Consider the following 17,477-nt stretch of genomic DNA (forward strand, 5'->3'; position numbering starts at 1 on the left):
TCACAAAACTTTAAAGATAGCTTTACTTTAAGAAAATGAGATCATCTATGCCCTACATTATAGATTATATAATGTAAATTCTCAGCCTCCAAGAGTGAGGAGGATGATATTTTCTCCTCCTGAGTTTAGACTACTGTACATAGTTTAGGTCCGTTCTGGACTATTTATAGTGTTGGCCCTCGCAACAATGTCATCTGTAACTCGACTCCATCTGTTAAGTCAGAGCATGTTGAATGTCAGTTGCCAGAAGCAGAAGCACAGCAGTTCCTTCCCCCGCTGACTCTCTCATGGAGAGCCCCATGGAGTTTGTGGGACAAGCAAGACTTTCTGAGGCCTGTAACCTCTTAGGGGTGCCTGGCCTCAGCTGCTTGGAAGCGGACGATGATGAGGGAGACGTGGTCATCGGCATCCGGCCCAAATCTTCCCCTCTCCCGCGGAGAAGGAGCTCTGTCTCTGACGAGGACTCGGAGCCTGAACCGCCCCTCTCCGGCTCCAGAAGAGTGTCCTTTGCGGATGCCAAAGGCCTCCGTTTGGTGCAGGTGAAGGAGTTCGACACATGGGATGTACCTGTGCTGCCAGGGTATGACTCCTCTGAGGGCGAAGGTAAAGACGCAGAGGAATACCTCATCTCTCCTCACAATTTCTCCTTTCCGTTGCCCACCGAGGAGCTGTGCGTCAGAGTTCGGGACCAGAAAATGGAGCTGGAGAGAATCGAGTTACTTCCCGGGACCACGATAGTGAAAGGAGTGATCCGCGTCCTCAACATCTCCTTCGACAAGGCCGTATACATCCGGACCACTCTGGATGCCTGGTCCAGCCACTTCGACCTCCTGGCAGAGTACATCTCCAGTGACGGTCTGATGGACAGTTTCTCATTCAAGCTCACTTTAGTGCCTCCATTTGGGGAGCAGGGAGCCAGAGTTGACTTTTGTCTGCGGTATGAGACTCCTGTGGGGACGTTCTGGGCCAACAATAACAACAAGAATTACGTGCTGTTCTGTCATCACAGAATGAAAGACAAACCGCACAAGGAAAACACGAACAAGAAGAGCTGCCTTAAGACTGCAAGGTGAGGATGTGTGTCATGTTTTACTGCTTTGATGTTTCTCATACAACTGAGTTTATATAAGTATGAGGATCAAAGATGCAAGAGTAGACAGGCCTTTTTCTCACTTTCAGTACTGACTACTCATGAACCTGATCTGACCAAAACTGAATGCTTTTAGTTTATTGAAGGCTTTGCTCTCGTAAAGAATACATTAAAATCTATATCATGAGCACAAGATAAACTTTATTTTAGGGTTGCATAAGTTACAAGTATGAAAGGTCTTTATTATCTTTTAGTTTGAAGGAAAGCATTTCACATACCACATGGAAATAACCCTGTCGTATTGTTAAAGGAATGAACTTGATAACAAATCTGTGGTAAAGTGCAAGAGTTGTTCATGGAAATGGAAAAACAGCAAAAGAGACTTAAATGCGTTTTCTGATCGTAAAGCAGCTCTATGTTTTATATTAACACTGTGAAAGTATCAAAGCCTCAGTCAGCAGAGAAACACACACAGTCTGTATCAGAAACTGAGCCTTGAATCCAGTCGTCAGGACTTTGTAATGTCACAACAAAGAAGCCACTGGACTCAGCCATGTTCGAGCCCCGCCCACTTGGACACACCATCCAAACTTGAAGGATTTGGTTTCTCTTGAATCTTTACGTGAAGTCTGCTACAGTTGTATTTGATTGATAAAACGGTCAGAAAGTTACAAGTTAGAAGGCTCCCTCTGACTGGTCTCTCAATACCACAGATGTGTCTTCTTAAGGATATCACAACTTCACATAAGACACAGGAGACGTGTAAGATATGGGAACTTTAAAAGATCCAGTCTGCATATCTCATCACTATGATGACATGACATACTTCAATAGGATGTGATGGCCTATGAATATTTTGTATTTAGTCAAAAGGACTGATATATATCATATATAAATTAATCTTATTAATTTTGCAGTCAGAGCTTTGCATCCGTTGAAGACATTTCAGCTCTGGAAAATGTGTCAGGTAAACATTTATTTTCCTTATTGTGAGATTAATATGATTTTTTTTAATGATATTTAAAGATTATACAGATTATAAATGTGTCCTCTTTTTTCCAGTTGTGTCAAAAAATGGAGAGGAGTATAATATGGCAGCCAAACAAAGTTCTGATGGACAGTCAGGAACACCAGCGGAAGCTAGAGAGAAACTACAGGTGAGTAAAAATTCACCTTTTCATTTTAATTTGGCACTCATAAACATTATGTGGTTTGACTCCAGACGTTCTAGTCACTAAATATGCAATTTAATAATAAAGAAGAAGAAGAGTTCTGCATTTGTCACCAGATAGTATAATAATGTCCTTTGATTGACAAGTCTCACAGTCTAACGTATACCCTGATATAAATCCTTCTCATCAGACACTGACGTGATTTGACAGGCTTTATATAGACTTCGGTTACTTGAAGGCACCATGGTGTGTTTATGAGATGCAAGAGGAACAGAAAGCTTTACATGACCCCTGGTGTCCTTTCTGAAAGAATGTCACATGACTGTAGCTTGAGTAGCACCAGTGTTACATCACCTAAAGGACACTTAGTTCAAGCCGTTTGCGGTTCCTCAGAGTCTCATATTTTGTCATGCATGTTATTTGGACACTGTTTTATTCTTATATATTTATTCACCCAGGCATGTTGTTGTGTAGGTGCCACTTTACATATTGCCACACTCCGTTTTATTGAAACAGCTTGTGTGTGAGCGAGCTGAACTTAATCTATTCCTCTTGTTTGCGGGCAGGTGGAGAACAGACGAAACAGCAGCCGGAGAAATCGCAGAAAGGCTGCGCGGATGGCCCGGGTGAAGGACTACTTTGCTCAAAGAGATAAGGGAGCAGAAGACGCTGCACGGGATGAATCACCTCCAGAAGCAAAAAAGGAAGCAAAAGAAGAAGAAAAGCCAAAGGAAAATCACCCAGATGTGCAGTCATTTCCTGAGGGCAGCGACAAATCAGAACATCCTCAGTTTGATTCTGAGACACGGGAAAGATGCACTGAACGCCTCCTTGATGCTTTATGTGATACATCACTGACACATGACAGCGCATCTGTCAGCGAGCCAAAGAAATCCGATAGTGACAATTTGGCCCACTTGGCCGCATTAACAGCAGGTGAGAGTGCCACAGATATCTCAGACAGGCCGCTGCATTCAGATGATGAGCCTGCCCCCGCAGAATGCACGAATATCAGCGGGTCTGTCTCAGAGGCCGAGGGGAACAGTCAGAAGCAAGGCACAAGTTCCAAGTGCGCTAACAGCCCTGCAGAAGAACCGGCTGCCAGTGTTATTTCAGCAGTGATCAATGAAAGCCAGACAACCAGCTTTACATTTGGCACTGTGGTGGCTCCACTCTATCATCAGATGTTTGGCAGAGCGGGAAGTGAAAGTCAGAGCGTAGGTGAGGGGGGAAATCCTGTATGGGCCACGCTGAATACTGGAGACTTAACTCAACATCATCCTCATACTGAAAGAAAAGAGAGTAACTGCACTGTTTCACCACATGTTAGAAATGACAACCACTGTGTTCAGGAAGATGTGATTAAGACGCAGGAAACCAACCAAGATGGCTCAGATGCCACTACGAAGAGTCTTTCCACAGAGGAAGAGCAGACAGGTGTGAGCGTGACAGCAGAGGAAATCCTGGACCGTACAGATACTCAACAGGATCCAGATGAGAATATACAGCCAGACCAGAGAATCACAAATACATCTGGTGATTCAAAACCTCTATCTGTTGATGCAGAGTCACATCCACACTCTGCAGACATTTTACATGGAGATTTGTTGATTGCACAAGTACATGCTCAGAGTTTATATCTCCAGGGAGAAGCACAGGAAGACTATCTGACATCTGACCTCAAAAACCAAACTACAGCCGAAATAGCACAGGCTCAGCTGCCAGAGAATACATGTTCACAAATTAAAACCACTCAAGATAAAACACTTTCACAGACTGAAGCTCAAGAAGCAGTGGCAGGTCGAGAAACGTCATGTCTGCCACTGGAGCCTTCTCAGAGTGAATCAGAGCATGTTAATAGCGCCAGTGCAGAAGATGATTCTATGTATGCTGATGAGTCAAACAAGGAAGATGACAGTGGCAAAATCATCACAATATCAACCGCCACTGCATCTCCCAACCTTTCTGAACCTTTACATGATGTGAATCCAAGTGAAGTCAGTGATTCAGCAACAAAAGAAACAGCAAGCAGCTACGTGTCTTGTTGTGAATTTGTGAAGGATGAGGATTTCTCAATACCTGACAAAACTCTGGAAAACCAGGAAAAAACAAATAACATGGAAGAGCAAAATAAGTTGACTAACAATCCATACGAAGATGAAACAAAACATTCAGCAGAAATTGAGGTTAGTGGTGAGATAACTGAGTCACCTCCAAAAGAAACAGTAAGAAACGTTAACGTACAAGGTGACATGTTTGTGGAGTTGACAGGTGAGGATGCTTTAAAAGATGAACCAATTGTTGTTTCAGGAAAAATAGAGGATCATGAAATAGAATCAGCTGTTTTAAAACAGGGGGATTTTAGTCTAGCAGACACCACTGAAGTAAAAAACTGGGAGATGATGGTTGAAGAGGAAGAGGAGAATATATTAACTGATCAAGAGGAATGCGAGGCAATACGTTTAAAAGCTGTGGAGAAAGAGCAAGGAGGTCAGCTGGAGGAAGCAGGGATAGAGACAACTCCAGATACAACAGAGAAGAAGAGAGAGGAACCACAGGAAGAACCTGTGGAGGAGCTCACAGCCACAGGAGAAGGTGGGACCAAGGCTGAAGAAGATGATGTGGAGGACAAGGACCTCTCCTTGTCTCCTGAGGGAGAGAAAGAAATTGGGGATATTGTGGCTGGAGAAGATTTGGAAGATGTTGAGAGAGAATTAGTTCAAGCCACAAAGACAGAAGAAGTGGCTGAGGAGGTAAAAGTAGAGAAAAGAGGGGAGCAAGAGGAGACGGAGATGGAGAAAGAAAACCACTTTGCAGAGATGCAAGAGGTCACAATCAAAAGGACCAGTGAGGAAGAAGAAGAGATAGAGGCAGAGGAAGAAATGGAAATTTCTTTCAATGATGGGGGTGAAGTCAGCGTGGTTTGTAGAGATCAGGAGGAAAATGTACAAGAAGAGAATCCAAATAACAAGGATCAAATTGTGACCGATGAAGCAGGAGACTCAGAGGTCATAGACGCAGCCTCACAGGGAATAACAATAGAGGATGATGAGGGAGATGAAGTGGGGTGTTATGAGGAGAGGTTAGACATTACACAACATAAGGCTGAGGATGGTTTATCTGCTCCAGTGAGTGTGCAGGACAAGAGTGTAATTGACAAAGAAAAGACGGGGGGAAGTGCACACATCCCGACTGAAATGCATCTTTACAAAGAGGAGGATTTTCAAAGCGGCGAGAATGTTACACATGACCGATCAAAAGCTGAGACGGAATCCTGCTCTCCAGAGGGAGACGTGTGCGTTTTAACAGATGAACCTGAAAATGACCAAACAAGCCAGGACAGCAGCTCTGCAGAGTCCGACTCGGACGATGAGGTGGAGTTGTACATGCACTGTCTGAGGGCCGTTCATGTCGGGGAACAGGCGGCTAAAGACAGAAACAAAGATACGGGGCAGAGTGCAGGCAAAAGGCCCTCTGTCAGCAGAGGCAAACTACTGTCCAAGCCCATGCCCTCCATCAGTGAGTCTCTGGACGAAGAACAACAGCTCCCCTGCCTGCACGAGGATGTGGACATTGCAGATCTCCAGCCTTCTCCCGCAGCTGTGCCACTGTCGGGTAAACAGGAAATCACCAGCAGAAGTGTTTCATGGTGGAAAGAGACTTTTTCCTGCAGCAATATCTCCAAAACACTGTTATACACCACCTTGTTAGTGGTATTTTTAGTTGTGTCATACCATTATGATTTCCTTGCCTGTTTTGGGCTCTACTTGATATCAGTGGTTTGGCTGTGCTGTCAAGGAGAGAGACCACAAGTTAAAAACAATAAGAGAATTGGTTGAATTAAATTGAAAAAAAAAGTTGTGTCAGTTGTGAAAAAAGAACTTGAATGTAGATTTTTGAATGTAGAAACATGATACCCGTAAACGTCTATAGGTTTAGTGAATTTAAAATTGAAGTGTCCTTTTTTCCTTCTCAACAGACCACTTGATATTTCCCTGGTCTAAATAGAACAATTAAAGGGATAGTTCAACATTTCATGAGCCTCCCATGGCATAGCTCTCAGCAGCTCACAGCTCTGCTCCACCATTCTAAAAACAACATACACCGACAATTAAAAGTAACGAACCTACTCCTAAAACTATAGGGATTATGGCAATGGGCCAATTTGCCAAAATGTTGGAACTATTCCTTTAAATCAAATACACAACAGTGGGTGATAATGGGCATTGATTTAAATGTATAAACATATTGGAATGAATGATGTGTATTCCCTATGGGAGGATGTTAACTCTCTGTGAGTATGAACCAATTGCATTACTGTACATAAACGTAGTGGTGACTCAGCCAACAGGCTGTGGACCATGGGTCACACTCTTTGAGGTCTGAATGAAACTCATCAGTGTGCTGTGTGTATGGAACAAATAAATTGTACGAAACACAAATAACTAAATAAGGCCAAAGACTTTTTTTATTTATTGTAGACCAGTGGTTCAGACATTGGGCCTCCAGCCATGTAGCCTACCCCCTACTCCCTTACGCTTATCTGTGCAGCTGTGCATCAAGGCTGTTTTTGTCCATGCAGTTTGGTTCAATGTGTGTATCATGACCACAACTTTATCTCACATTAAATACTGTATGGTTGAGGGAACCCCCTGAATGAAGTTCATTCAGGTGAGAAAAATATCACCCATATAAACCGGGCCTATAAGAAACTCTTCATCATGCAAATACTCAGAGACAGTTGAAAGGTATGGACATGTCAATATAAATGCGGACTTCAGACTGTATGTCTGTTTATATGCCATTTTCAAAGTAATCAGGCAGTTTTTTTTTTTTGTTTGTTAATTAAGCAGGTCAGAGTGAATCAAGCAGGAGCACATTTAATTTTCAATTTCTGGAATTTATATTTAATTGGACCACATTAACATTTGCCCATTTATTAATAAACCAGTTATTATTAATGGAATAGATTTTGTTTTCCTGTGAAAGTCTGCAGGTTAGTAGTAGATAATCCAACCCAAATCTGTGCTTGGCTAAAGGAAATATGAATGAACACAGGGTCAGCTGTTATATCAGAGATTTGTGATCATACCCTGAAACTACAATAACACAGAAACCAGATCTGACAGTTTAGATTCTTGTTTGTGTTTCTGGTGTGTTGAAATGCTTTTTATCTCCATCTGCATTCTGATTGAATCAGGTATCAGTTATCAGCTGTAAAATATGTTTGGCATCAAGCTGAAGAACACAAATATTAACCTGTACTTTCATACCATTTATATATGCCATGTATGGGCTTTTTCAAGGTGCACCCTGAAAGTCAATATTTATGCAAGAACAAACAGCTCCAGGGATAGAATAGATGGAAATAGTTTTTTTTATAAATTATTCCTCATCTTGTTCCATGTTTCTTTTCTTATCTTTCTCTGGGAAAGAATGGCAGGCTTCCTTCCAAGATGAAGTTGTTCCAAGTAGAGGACAAACCTTGAGCCAAGGCCAAGTGCATTTCTGACATAGAGTTAATTTACAGCAATGAATCAAGTCAAGCTGAGATCTCATCCGTCAACTTCTAATGCCTGTCCGAGGGTAGTTCACTTAGTTTATCTGAGGAAAAATGAAAAGAGACTTAGAAATTTTGAGACATGGCGCTATAGCACGTAGTTCCTGCTCCTTGTTTGAACTCTGGCTTTTAGCTGTGGTGTTTTTGAGCTGGACACAGCTGCGGTAATGTACTCGCCAGGGGATTCCAGGGCAGCCCGCTGTGAGGATTACCTCTGTCTTGTGCCAGAAGAGCATTTTTAGCCATCCAAAGAAACACTAAACATATTTGTCAGACATACAGAAGGGTTTATCTGTTTAGGACAGTGGAACCTGTGTTATTGCCTTGCAATAAAATCCATGTGAGCAATAATTATTAATCTTGGCCACGTATCATCAGAGCATGTTGGCTGACCTCTGGACTACATATTCTGATAATGACTGGAGTGTTAATAGCCATTACAACAATAACAACTACAAACAGCAGTTAGCTTGCTGACCTGTCTTCATTACTATACTATGCCAGTCTGACCTCGTGGGACATTTATCATTCAAGTGTAGAGGTAAATCAATGTTTGAGTAAGCCTTGGAAGTCAGGAAGTATTCTACAAAGATGTAGTGGTGTTGTCTTCATGGATATAGAGTATAGGCTAAATGACATTTCTTGTTTATTCAATGAAACATTCACATAAGGAAATGGATGATTTGTGATCTGAACCACAATGTAGAGGAATTGAATGAATACAATAAAGATCAGCAATAGAAAACAATGACATACATTACACTTGAGCAGGCTTATATCACTTTGTTTCCTGGTTATGACCAGTAGATTTAATGTGAGACCTCACATGATGTTGCTCCATTAATACCGTCTAACACTGAAATAGTTGTATGGTGTAATTACATCCCGTCCATGACAGTATCACAGTGATATCTGCGGTAAAATAAACAGTGCAGTAGCTGTCATGTGCTGCATGTTATTTTTGGGGAGGGAGTAATGGTTATACTCTGTCAAGGGATTTAAAAGAATTTATAACTTCAGTCTGGAAAACAGAGGTTTATGCAACCATACTGCTCCTTATTTCACTGAATTACACTTTAAGGACAAATGCAGTTTAGGAACCTGGGATTTATTTTATGTTTTGCATATGATCATAATTTCACTACTGTACAACTGAACATATTTAAACTTTAAATATATTAAACCTGACGGTAGTCAATCTAGTCTTAATTCCCGGTCCTAATTGGGCCTTTCTAGGTCGAGTTTACATGCTCTCCCTGTGCCAGTGTTGGTCCTCCAGCTTCCTCCTACAGTCCAGAGACATGCACACAAGGTTGATAGGTGACTCAAAATTGAGGTCTATGACCTACTTTCTCTTTTAGTGAAGTGCCTTGAGACAACTTATGTTGTGAATTGGCACTATATAAATGAAATTGACTTGTCTTGACTATAACTCATTTCTGGGCCTAATCAGATTACCTTGCTGAGGCAGTTAGCCAAAGGTCTTTTTCTATGGAGCAGGGTCTGTGCCAAATCACTGTAAGCTGAACTACACACTAGTATGAGCATGTTGTTGTTTTAGGTTGTTTTGCAAGAGCGTGAATGGCTTATGTGTTTCATAAAATAATAAAACAGTAATATTAGACGCCATTTACCGTATAGTGTAGTTTGGCTGTGCAAATAGGCCTAAATAAATAAATATGCTATGTTTAATTTAATTTAAAATAAATAATATCCCAATCAGCGGTTAAAATCCGAAAGAAATAGAGAAATCAGTAGCATGTGTTGAAATTCCTAGCACATCACACAACTGTTTGCGTAATTATTTCCGACATAAATGAAGAAAACACGGTTTTCTGTCATGTCATGCGGTGGTTGAGACGTAACTTCAGCAGTTCTCGGATTTACAAGATGCACTGAAACGCTCCACCACGCCCCCCTCAAGACTTCAGGTACGCTTCCAGGCCTGTGATTGGACGACGGGCTGTCAGTTCCTCGGCGTGCTTGTCAAAGCCCACCAATGAGCTCGCGTGTTGTTGGCCGGTGCGCCGGTTCGCCGGTCGGGTTGCAGCTTGGAAAAGGGGGAAGCAACTGGCGGAGGCAGGCAGCATCGGCGGTGCGGTGCTATGGACCCCAGGGACAATGTCGAGACAGGGGAGACGGAAAACCACCAGGAGCTGTTCTACGTGCCCATTCCCGAGGGAGCACCGTGCAAGAGGGAGCAGGAGAAGTTGTCAGGGGTCGTCAAAAACGTCCACAGAAAACTGCGCAGGAAATACAGAGAGGGTAAGCAGCAGCAGCCTCTGTGGGCCCCTCTGTTTGTCTGTGGCCCTGCAGCCAAGGGGCTAACTCTGAGCGTTAGCTGAAAAAACACCGAATTATATCCTTTCCGCTAACTTTAACGCTACCAACATTAGTGGTCCGTGTCGCTAACCCTGCTGACGGACGGTGTCGGTGAGAGGCCAGTCGGCTGTCTGCTGTGGAGACAGCCTGCAGTCGACAGCACTGAGGGTTACATTCAGCAAGCAAGGCCTTTAAAGCTACTTATCAGTAACATTACATGGGCTGCAAAAGCTGCTGCTGTTTCTAATCACATGTCTCTACTGTAAACATGGATTCTCTGTCTTCTAAAACCTGCGTGAGCCGCCGACAGAGACTTTTTATGGGTTTGCTAATGAGAGACATACACAGAGCCTCTGTGTTGACAATGAATGGACTTCTATTGCCTCTCTATTGCCAATAAGTGTGTGGACTGAGCAAACACTTAGTGCAACTTTTAAAACCATATTAGCTTCTAAATACTGGGATCAGTCAAAATGAGACAAGGCATGATCCAACAGATCACATTTCTTACTGTAAGTGCAGATAAATGGTGAAGATATCCTAGTGGTATAGATGGGACATTTAGCCTATTTCATAATGTAGTGTGTGTGTGTGTGTGTATGTATTTATTTATTCATTTTAAGTATATTTTTTTGCCTTTCATTGATAGGATTGTTGAGAGAGACAAGAAATGGGGAGGCAGAGAGAGGGGGAATGACATGCAGCAAAGGGCCACCTGATTCGGGATTCGAACCAGGGCCCAGCAATGTAGTATCATTTGTAGAAAATCCAAGAGACATTTGATAGACATATAGACATAGTGTTTGTCTGTTTAATCCAGTGAAATAACTACCTGACAGTTCTAGGTTAAGAAGTACGTGCTCGTTCATTTGCAGCACCACCAACAATTGTCAATTGAGAACAAAGATTTTCTTTTTTTTATTTGTTATGTCGGTAGATAGCCCAACCCCATCAACTGCTGTTCCTAGTGTTTATTTTCCAAGACATGCAACTGTAAGGCAAGAAGTCTGGCATCATGTCAGTGAGAGTGTCCACGTTGCCAACAGAAGGTAAAGCGATTGATTGCTCATGTCCGAAACGACTCGTCTTTGTCTAGTTTCCTATTATGAGTCAGTCTGGAGAGGAATCGTGTAAAAATGGGAAGTTTGGAAAACCCCTTTCACAACTCATCAGCACACTGACAAATAATATCAGATTGTCTCTCCGTCCGCTCACAGAAGGAGAAGCTGGACATTTTCTATACAGCACGGACTGTGGGGTTTATTCCAGCAGACTCACAGACTGTTTTGTATTTTTTTTTGTGCCAACCACCAAATGCTGAAGTGGCCTGGATTGAAAAACTTGTCACAATACAGTACCCACACAGAGGCTTAGTGCTGTTGTTGTCTCTGGTTTTCTCTTTCTGAGGAAAGGCACAGTTCTACCGAAGCCTGTGTGGGAGGGCAAGACCGAAGAACAAATTCACAGCAGGTGCAAACAATCTTTATCTTGACAAAAGAAAACTTGGCATTAGTTCATCTCTCTCTTGTAATTTTAGCACAACACAGAATTGTTTTAATTTTAAGTTAACTAAACAGGTATAAAAGCCACACGGACCATGACTTGATTGTAACCTGCTTGAATGCCTGACTGCTTTGTTTCATTTATCGCCTCTGAATCAAGCAGTCAAAAGGTTTCTCTGATCTCAAAGTAAATAGCACAGGCGAAACTTCTCTCTCCTCTCCAGTCACCTTCTTGCAGCTGCAGCACATGCAGCCACATTGTCTGGTATCAGTCATGCAACAAGCACTAAAGATGCATTAGAAGAGGTAAAGGTTTGCTGCCGGGCTCTGCCTCACTCGTCCACCCTGAAAAACACCACAGCAATGGCGAGCTTGAAGTCCGTGTTAAATCAGGAAATATTCAGAGTAAGAGAGAGACTGGCTGTTTGTTTTGGAGATGGCAGAGAGAGGCTGTCCTGCTAACAGACCTCATGATTGGTTAATAAGTAAAGCATGATCCAGGAGGCTTGGCATTGAATCACAGTCCTCGGTCATGCTCTCGGAGCGTTGCTGTTTACCACCACTCCTCCTCCTGTTGTCCTTTCATTTCTGTAAATCTGATAAAGACTTTCTCCTTGCGGTCATGGGATTTCTCCCCTATCAGTGTGTTTGCCTTTGCCCCAGGCCGTAAACTTCTGACACTGCTGTGGAGATGTGCTGGGGGGGATTTTTGTGGACGTTATTATTACCTTGGCTGTAAGAGGGTGATTTTTTTTTTTCTTTTTTTTTACTGAAAGAGAGCCACTTCTGTTCTGGAGTCAACATGTAGCAGTATTTTTCCCCCCAGAGGAGCACAGTCATGTTTTGGTGACCGAAGTTGGCAAGTAGGTTGTGAATGTTTGCTACTTGTTGTGGACTTGTCAGACAAGCAGAGGAGAAAACCCGGGCTTGGAGGAGACCAGTTTCTTGACTTTGTTAGTTGTGAGCTCTAGTTTAATTTTTTTGTTGAATAATTCTCTCCCATTTTTACTGTTGTTTCCCCCACAGTGGGCGACTTTGACAAGATCTGGCGCGAGCACTGTGAGGATGAGCAGACACTGAGCGAGTACGCCCTCGCCATGAAGAACCTCGCAGACAACCACTGGACCAAAAACTGCGAAGGAGAGGGACGCATCGACTGGTGTCGCAGGTACGGGCCGACCTCGGGGTTCAAGACCTCGTCACCGTGAGATCTGACTCATCCGGAGCTGTAGGATGTGCTAAAGTGTGCGGTCGTTCTCACTTTCACACGGAGGTTTATGTAACGTTTTGATGATTCCACTTCCACAGTGTCTGCCAGGAGTATTATTTGGATGGTGGGATGAAAAGAATGTTAGAAAAAGATAAGAAGAGCGCCATGCTTGGACTGGGTTTGACTGCAGCGTCTGTAAGTGCCCAACCGTACAACACCATACCCAGGTGAGTCAGAATGTTAGTGTTTCTACATTTACCTGCCATAAGTGTAGATCCTGGAATGTATGTCCCAGTTTTATACTAAGTATAAACAAGCAAACACTTTGCAATGGTCTGTATAGTACACTGTTCTTAAAGTTAATAATACACCGAAAATGAGCACTGTATTGTTTCATCGTAATATGTGCACTTCTGCAAATGTATGCCATTCTTAAATAGCGGTTCCATTGCAAATCTAGAGAAATTGACATTAGATGAATTTTCACACTGCCTAATACCACTTTGCTACAGATAAGATTTCAAAGGCCCACAAGGCCAGTGAAGGCAAAATTTATGTGTGTTTTTTTTTTTTTTGGCTAAAAGTTTGAACAGTCCTCCCTCGGAACAGAAGAGGAGCAGTGAGAAAAATACATTACTTATGTTAAAAGCCTTTATGTAATACCACTTCAAATTCTACAGTTCAGCTATAGTCTCTTTTAAATTACTAAAAATTCCCAAAAAAGTGTGTCATTTAGCTCAGTTGGTAGAGCATGCGCCCCGTGCACAGAGGCTATAGTCCTCGCTGCAGCCGGTCCCGTATCGAATCCCAACTCGGGCGACCCTTTGCTGCGTGTCACTCCCCCTCTCTCTCTGCCTCCCCATTTGCTGTCTCTCTTCACTGTGCTATCAATTACAGGTAAAACGCCCCCAAAACATACTTAAAAAAAAAAAAAAAAGAAATCCAACAAAAATGTTGAATAGCAACATGGTCTGATCAGTTAGGATCATTATCAGCTGCACAACATTATCTCATGAGTGCTGCATTTCTAATCCACCTATTTATAGCTTCCATTTTAAATGCCTTGTAAAATAAATTAATGTGCGTCTGCACTCACTGATACATTGTTACTGACAGAAAATCAATATTATTCCAGATCACTTGAATGCGAGTCTTTTTTATTCTAAAGCAGACTTTCTGTAACATGTGGCAGAGGGAAATTCAGTCAACTCTAACATATAATATCCATAATGCATTTGCCTATAAGTTGTTGTTGTGTGTGATGTGCTGGGATGTTTTGCTACAGTTGACACTCCCTCTCCATTTGTGTTACAGTTCCATATCCCAGCTGGGGAAAATGCGTCTTCTCGACGTGGGAAGCTGCTTCAACCCTTTCTTGAAGTTTGATGAATTCCTCACCGTTGGTATTGACATAGTGCCTGCAGTTGAGGTACGAGTGCCCGTTGATTCTTTTTTTTTTTTTGACATTGTGTTTATGAATCTTGTAGACACAAATAAAATGCATGCAGTGTCTCGATGCTGGCATTACAGAGGAAAAGCAACACCAGAAGTGACTCATGCAGGAGTACCAGCGCTGTGGTTAGGGAGTCTGTGAACAAATTCAGCAGAAAGCAGAACAAAGAGCGCTTCACATTCTGCAGCTGCAAGAAGCGAAACTAAATGTTTGGAGTTACACTGGTATGTGTTTTTAAAAAATCACATTTGAACCGTGTTCCTCATGCCTTGTCGTTGCCTACTCTCTCTCTCATGCAGAGCGTGTACAAGTGCGACTTCCTCAACCTCCAGCTCCAGCAGCCTCTCCAGCTGGCGGGCGACGCGGTCGAGGCCTTCCTCCGCCAGCTCCACAACCCCATCGACGCGCTGCCCGCCCAGCTCTTCCACGTGGTGGTCTTCTCGCTCCTCCTCTCCTACTTCCCGTCGCCGTACCAGCGCTGGATCTGCTGCAAGAAGGCGCACGAGCTGCTGGAGCTGCACGGCCTGCTGCTCATCATCACGCCCGACTCGTCCCACCAGAACCGCCACGCCCTCATGATGCGCAGCTGGCGCGTGGCGGTGGAGTCGCTGGGCTTCAAGCGCTACAAATACGTCAAGCACTCCCACATGCATCTCATCGCCTTCCGCAAGGTGTCCCTGGCCACCACCAGCGACCTGGTGTCCCGCAACTACCCCGAGATGCTCTACATCCCTCAGGACTTCCACTCCAACGAGGAGGAAGACTGTGCCGACGTGCCCGTGCAGGCGCGCTCCGAGTTTGAGGATGACCAGCTGGCTTGGAGCTTCATGGAGCTGCCTGACACGCCCTACGATTCAGATTCCGGAGAGAGCCAGAGCAGCTCGGTGCCGGGCTTCCACGAGCTGGAGGACCCCATCCTGCTTCAGAGCTAGGCTACACCAGCTACCCCCCACCCCCTCCCCTTCTCCCACCCTCACTCCCTCCCCTCCCATAACTGTCACCTCCCCTTCAACTGCTGCGCTGCCAAAATTTAACCTGCTGCATTTTTCTCCACCTTCTCCCCTTCCTCCTCCCTCTCCTTTAAAACAATGCAGTTTGCACAGTGTGAAAGAGAGAAGTTTACAGATTATTTTCTCATATCCGCACTCCTACGCGAGTGCACACACATACACGCACACATATCTACACATACACACACACACTAAGATGGATATATTTTGATAAATAGCTAGGTTTTTTAAGAGTTGGAAAGTGAACTCCCTTAAGATACCTTAACTCCCCGCTCCTTAATTTCCTTCCCATCTTCCAATCAGCTCTCAATAACAAAAAGTCAGCTTGTCTACATTCTGTACTCAGTCTCTATTTAAATAAGCTAGTGTGGCAGGCTGCTTAGTTTAAAAGCCAAATACAGCAAATCGAGCAGTCTGATAGGAGTTTTGATTGCACTGGAGAGACCGAGATGAAAATGACTGGACTTGGTATGCTTGCTTCTGTCACAGTCATGCAGCTAGACTTTCTGAAAATTCTTGATGTGCATTTAGTTTTCCAAGACAAAAAAAAGAAAAAGAAAAACGTTCATTGTTTTGAAATATATATTCTCAACAGTCAAAAAACATTGGTGTTGTCCAGTGTAAAGTGTGGCAATGCCATTTTAACTTGGCATCCTTATGAATGATTTGTGTATCTTTTACAAGAAAGTGGTATTTGTAGCATTTTAAAACATTTTCAGAACCATACGGTAGGAGTATTACTAGGTTTACTAATGTGAAACTGTAACTGTGTTTACTCATTGTGTAACAAGGTACGAGTGTTTCAAAGTAGGTATTACACTTTTTTTTTCCTCCTCTCGTTGTCCTCACAGAAAATAATAATAATAATAATGAATCTCTTCTGTTAGAATTCCAGTGCATTTTTTTTTTATTCTCAAGCAGAGAAATGGTACAACACTGCAAGGCAGTGACCCATATCAGACGGACCTTACAGCACCAGTATCCTTTGACACAATTTTGTAACTTTGTGAAAAATACAGTAAAAAATACTCTGCCGCCAAAAAAAAAAATCCAGATACGAGACAGAAAAATTCACCTCGACAAAAGAGATTTGCACTAATTTACTGTTTTGTCATACAGGTGAGATATTGTAGATTTTAGCAATAGCGAGGAAGACCAGATGTGAGGATAGTGTATCCTGCAGGGGGAGGTTTTTAGCTAAAGACACTACCAGGTGAAATGTCAGTGTGTGTTCCTGCCTGTTCCGGAGCAGGCCAAATGTGTGGGTGTGGCTGGATTTGTGAGTGTGAATGAAGGACTGAATTTACTTGATGTGTGTTTTTGTTTTTCTTCTTTCTTTTTTTTTTCTTTTTTTGTCTGTGGCACTTTATCATTGATCTCTAAGGGTGTCACAAAAAGTAATTATTTTCCTATGATGACAATTTTACAACCGATACGATGAGCCCATAACATCAGTGAGTCTTAAGGTGCCTTCTTTGTTCACATTTACGTTGCAAGCAGACTTTTCATGACCTTGGAGGAAGTGAAATTCATACCTTTCACAGAAGATATCCAGCTTCTTTGGCCTGACAGTACATACAGACTATCCAGTTAACAACAAACATTTCCAGTGTTATTGTAATGCAGTGTGTTGTTGCCATTCCCATATCATTTTCCAGTAATGCACATCTCTCTGCTGATATCTCTTTTGTTTGAACAGAAAAAAAACAACAAAAAAACAATATCATACATACTCAGCCTCTGAAGAAGCATGTTTTGTGACTGATTGGTGCATTTGTCTTCCAGTGTTTCTTTTGGCCCATTTGCATGAGATGGTTCATCTTCATTATCAACGTTTTCAACAATGCAGAACAATGTGTGCTTATAGTATGGTTGTATTTCTCTTTTATAAATGAATGTAAACAAAAAGAGTCTGTGAGCTTTTTTTTGTGGCTGTGTGGGTTGTGCTGATATTTTTGTATATTCAAATACTGCTGCTGACATGACACAGGTCATTCATTGACTGTCCTTTAGATGTACTGAAAATTAAAATCATCAGTAAAGGGTGATACACACACACGCACTAATGGGTACATACAGTAGGTAAGGTTAGTGGACTATTAACTATCCTAGAAGGCTCTTAGGCCGTTTAGGCACAGAGGTCATGTACCCATGTTCT

General features: G+C 42.7%; 2 protein-coding genes across 3 annotated transcripts; both read left to right on the forward strand.

Annotated features, from left to right (window-relative positions):
* Nucleotides 1-256: 256 nt before the first annotated feature.
* On the forward strand, nucleotides 257-6,371 carry ppp1r3ab (protein phosphatase 1, regulatory subunit 3Ab). Its single transcript, XM_085778738.1, has 4 exons — nucleotides 257-1,069; nucleotides 2,008-2,057; nucleotides 2,153-2,247; nucleotides 2,829-6,371. Exons 1-4 carry the CDS (start codon nucleotides 288-290, stop codon nucleotides 6,099-6,101), a joined length of 4,200 nt encoding a protein of 1,399 aa, XP_085634864.1. The 5' UTR covers nucleotides 257-287; the 3' UTR covers nucleotides 6,102-6,371.
* A 3,492-nt stretch (nucleotides 6,372-9,863) lies between these two features.
* samtor (S-adenosylmethionine sensor upstream of mTORC1) lies at nucleotides 9,864-17,227 on the forward strand. Of its 2 annotated transcripts, none has more exons than XM_085778740.1 (5): nucleotides 9,864-10,087; nucleotides 12,673-12,814; nucleotides 12,955-13,083; nucleotides 14,171-14,285; nucleotides 14,609-17,227. In XM_085778740.1, the coding sequence occupies exons 1-5, from the start codon at nucleotides 9,928-9,930 to the stop codon at nucleotides 15,239-15,241; spliced, it is 1,179 nt and encodes a 392-aa protein (XP_085634866.1). In that variant the 5' UTR covers nucleotides 9,864-9,927; the 3' UTR covers nucleotides 15,242-17,227. The 2 variants fall into 2 exon arrangements, with proteins under 2 accessions (XP_085634866.1, XP_085634867.1); XM_085778741.1 differs by lacking the exon at nucleotides 9,864-10,087 and adding an exon at nucleotides 12,187-12,509.
* Nucleotides 17,228-17,477: the final 250 nt, after the last annotated feature.

The sequence above is a fragment of the Trachurus japonicus genome, chromosome 6 (assembly GCF_045865225.1).
Source record: "Trachurus japonicus isolate A0001 chromosome 6, Traja_1.0".
Classification (NCBI taxonomy): domain Eukaryota; kingdom Metazoa; phylum Chordata; class Actinopteri; order Carangiformes; family Carangidae; genus Trachurus; species Trachurus japonicus.

Excerpts from the sequence above, each read along its gene's own strand:
- samtor (XM_085778740.1), top strand. The coding sequence starts at position 9,928 with ATGGACCCCAGGGACAATGTCGAGACAGGGGAGACGGAAAACCACCAG. Across the intron at positions 10,088-12,672 it reads GCGCAGGAAATACAGAGAGG|TGGGCGACTTTGACAAGATC; the intron begins GTAAGCAGCAGC and ends TTTCCCCCACAG. Across the intron at positions 14,286-14,608 it reads ACATAGTGCCTGCAGTTGAG|AGCGTGTACAAGTGCGACTT; the intron begins GTACGAGTGCCC and ends TCTCTCATGCAG.
- ppp1r3ab (XM_085778738.1), top strand. The coding sequence starts at position 288 with ATGGAGAGCCCCATGGAGTTTGTGGGACAAGCAAGACTTTCTGAGGCC. Across the intron at positions 2,058-2,152 it reads AGCTCTGGAAAATGTGTCAG|TTGTGTCAAAAAATGGAGAG; the intron begins GTAAACATTTAT and ends TCTTTTTTCCAG. Across the intron at positions 2,248-2,828 it reads AAGCTAGAGAGAAACTACAG|GTGGAGAACAGACGAAACAG; the intron begins GTGAGTAAAAAT and ends GTTTGCGGGCAG.